This window comes from Cannabis sativa, chromosome 1, assembly GCF_029168945.1.
Source record: "Cannabis sativa cultivar Pink pepper isolate KNU-18-1 chromosome 1, ASM2916894v1, whole genome shotgun sequence".
NCBI lineage: Eukaryota > Viridiplantae > Streptophyta > Magnoliopsida > Rosales > Cannabaceae > Cannabis > Cannabis sativa.
In genome coordinates, this window is record NC_083601.1 from 31,768,849 (window position 1) to 31,772,520 (window position 3,672).

General features: G+C 35.0%; 1 protein-coding gene across 1 annotated transcript; it reads right to left on the reverse strand.

Annotated features, from left to right (window-relative positions):
- Positions 1-345: 345 nt before the first annotated feature.
- LOC115706013 (zinc finger protein ZAT5-like) lies at positions 346-2,910 on the reverse strand. Its single transcript, XM_030633507.2, has one exon. The coding sequence runs from the start codon at positions 2,106-2,108 to the stop codon at positions 711-713; it is 1,398 nt and encodes a 465-aa protein (XP_030489367.2). The 5' UTR covers positions 2,109-2,910; the 3' UTR covers positions 346-710.
- Positions 2,911-3,672: the final 762 nt, after the last annotated feature.

A 3,672-nucleotide genomic window follows, 5' to 3' on the forward strand; every position in this document is an offset into this window, starting at 1 on the left:
ACAAAAATATATAGCCAAAGCCAAGTAAGTTAGATGCATTTGTTTTCTAAAATTTTATATATAAAAAAAGTGACTATCTTTGTTATTAAAAAGAGAAAAAGGACAAGAGGTGGATTCATGTGGGAATTGCAGTAAACTCACTGCCTTTCACTGTACTTTTTATTGTATTCTTGTCACTTACATCAGAGAGAGAAAAAGAAAGCAGCTGGCTTTCTTGTAATTGAAACAATGGAACTTTTAATTTTTTCATTATTGAAAATTATTTATGAAAAAACCCAGTTGGGAGAAAAAGAAAAAGAAAAACTAATTGAGAAGCATTATAAAAAAAATTATAAAAGAAAAAAAGCTAAAAAGATGCCCATCATACACTTTTCATGAATTGGCCAATTGAGCCTTTCTTATATAATACACAGATTGAATTTTTGCTATATATATGAACAAAATAACAAAGTGGAGAATTAATTAATAAGTTCTCCAAAGTAACAACAATTTTTGCTCATCAACTTAAAAGAATTAATAAATGAATCTTTGTAACTTTGAATTTGCTAAAAAGTGTCAACCAAAAAAAAGAATTTACGGTATAGTAATTCACAATATATGATTTAGAGATCGAGAGGGAGAGAGATCAATCGTGGGACATAAAACGTTGATAAAAAAAAAATTTAAACATAAAAAGGAAATTCTTAATAACCTTTTTCTCCTTCTTCTTCTTAGTAATGACAATCCACCAAAGTTGGGGATGAAAAAACAAGTGTAGAGGATTGTTGCTGTTGTTGTTGTTGTTGCTGTTGTTGCTGTTGCTTCACGAATCCCAATTTCAATTCTCGTTGATCATCTTCTGGCGCCGGAAGATTGAGATCCAAATCCAACGACAACACGTTTCGTGTTTTTTTATTAGCTTCTTCTTCTTCTTCGTGTTGTTGTTGTTGTTGTCGTTGATGATGAAGACGACGTTGTTGTTGTTGTCGTTGTCGTTGTTCCTGTTCAAGATTAGTACTCTGATGCTGTTGTTGTTGCTGCTGTTGATGATGATGATCCAACGACATGAATTGAGTAGTAGGGGGAGTATTAGTAGTCAACGACAAGGCCGTACTTGTCGTTGTAGTCGACCCAGAAACCGCGGGTGCACGGTGGCGTCTCATGTGGCCGCCTAAAGCTTGGCCGGACGTGAACTCAGCGCCACAAATGGAGCACTCGTGAACCTTACTCGCCTTGGTCACAAAATTAGTGCCACTACCGTACAAATTAGTACTACTCCTGTTATTATTGTTATTATTATTACTCAGTTGAAGAGAAAGCGCCGTTGACGAATTATTGACCTTCTTAATGAATTGCGTTTGATCCTCATCGTCGGATGGTAATCCGCCAAACAATTGATGATTATTATTCCTTTTAATCTCCACCGTCTGATTATGATGATTATCAGCCATGGCTTGCTTCGGCTTCTTGTGGCTAGCGCGGTGTCCTCCCAGCGCTTGAAAAGAAGGGAAACTTCGGTTACAAGTCTTGCACTCATAAGCATAATTACTATTATACCCCGCGCCACTCACGGCCTTATTATTTAACATCGGCGCCGCCGCTTGCGTATTATTAGCTTCTAGGAATTTTCGCTTGCTACTGTAATTATTATATGCAGAGATGCCGCCAGTATTATCTTCGACGGCGGCGGTGGCGGTGGCGGTGTCGATTGGTGGTGGAGGAGGAGAGTAATACTGTACTTGTTTTAGTGGCTTAGGCGATGAGCGCCTGGATTGGCCTTGAGCTAGGAGGATTAGGCAATTGGCCATGTCTTGATCTTCTTCCTCTGCGCTGTCTTGATTAATAATATTCTCGGCTGAGGTTACCGGAGACGGCGAGTACGTGTTGTCATCGTTTTCGCTTGAAGTACCGGCGCCGCTGTTTCCGACGGAGGAATTAGTGGGTATGGCGGCGGCAAAAGGGAGGGGTGAATGTGGCCTTTGGCGTTTTGTTCGCTTTCCCTTAACGACTAGGGCTTGTTGATCTTTGGAGGCTGCAGTGGTGGTGGTCATCATGACTTCCTCTTGATCATGAGGTGCAGCTTCCATGGTTGATCTCTCTCCGTACAGGCCACAAGTCAGAGAAACCATAAAAGAAAGAGAGAGAAGATTGAAGGGTAGAGAGGAAGCAAGAGGAGAGGAGGACTATGTGGGGTTTGGCTTTTATATATATATATGTCTGTATATATATATTAGCTTATTAGATTAATGAGTCAAACGGATACCCAATAGAACAGTAACTGTGAATTAGTCCTATAACCTATTAATCTTTCTTTAGTTTTTAACCACTGATCAAATAAATGGTATCTATATTTATAGCACTCATCTAGTTGGAATGGGATAATTTGTGTTGTATATTTAGTTGTTATTTTTTTTTTCTCAAATTTATCACTAAAAAAAATAAGTTTTTACTCTCTCTTCTTAATTTCCTCTTTTTTTTTTTTTAAAAAAAAAAAGAGTTTTAGTAAATTGGGTTAGGAACACACACAAATTAAGCAAAAGGAAAAGAGTTGAGAAAACAAATAACGGAAAAGTGGCAAAATTAGATTGAAAAGAGAATAGAGAGAATAGAGGAGGAGGGTTGTTCAAAGGGTACGTAAGGTCCGTTTCACACTCTCTTTCTCACACTTTGCCAACGCACTTCACGAAATGAAAACAACCCCAATACCCCCCCCCACACACACAGACCCATTTAATCTAATCTAATCTAATCTAATAATCTCTAAATTTAATTACAGCTTAATGGGTACACGTTATCATCGTGCTACCTTCACTTTCACTTACCCTTCTCATAATTTAATTTATAAGTAAATAAAAAAAATAAAACCTCTTTTTGTTACTTACTTATTATCACTAGCGGCATTTCTAATTTTAGATTATTATTTTATTATTACAAACAACATACATATCATCACAACATCTTTGCTTTCTTAGCAAGAAATTTATCTGAGCTTCTTTTTATTATTATTGTATGTATATACATATTATATATGATGTAAGCTTAAGGAATATATAAAGGTATACAGATAGATATGTGTGTGATTAATTTTAGCGCCGTCTGATTAAGTGTGGTACTGGTATTAAGTAGCTGAAATTGTAAAATAGCCTCCACATGGGTCACCTATATTGTCTGACTAATTCCATAAAATATCAATATTGTATTTAAATTAGTACTTTCACACACTTATGATTAACCATTATTATATTTTTTAAAATGGTTTCCCTTAACGAAATACTTTTAGTGTCTTAAGTCATTCTTTTTATTTAAAATTAAATAGTTGAGTGATAATATATAGTGAAGTCAATATATTCTAGTTTTGTCTAAACAATCACTTTTATATATTAATATTCACTATTCTCCTAAATAATAATTTACTGATCATTACCCCATACATACACATTATAATTAATAAATATATTTCCAGCCACTAGCCTAGTAATTTTATTTATTTATTGTATAAATATGCAAATAATAATTTTGACAAAAGGTTTCCTAAAACATAAGGAGTTGAAAAACGCCAACGCCATAGAATAAGGGAAAGGAATAAAAATAAAATAATAATAAGGAAAGATACATATATATATATATTTGTGTATTATATGTATAGCATGTTCTTTCTTGTGATGGTTGGAGAACTTTCCAAGGCGCGTGTCA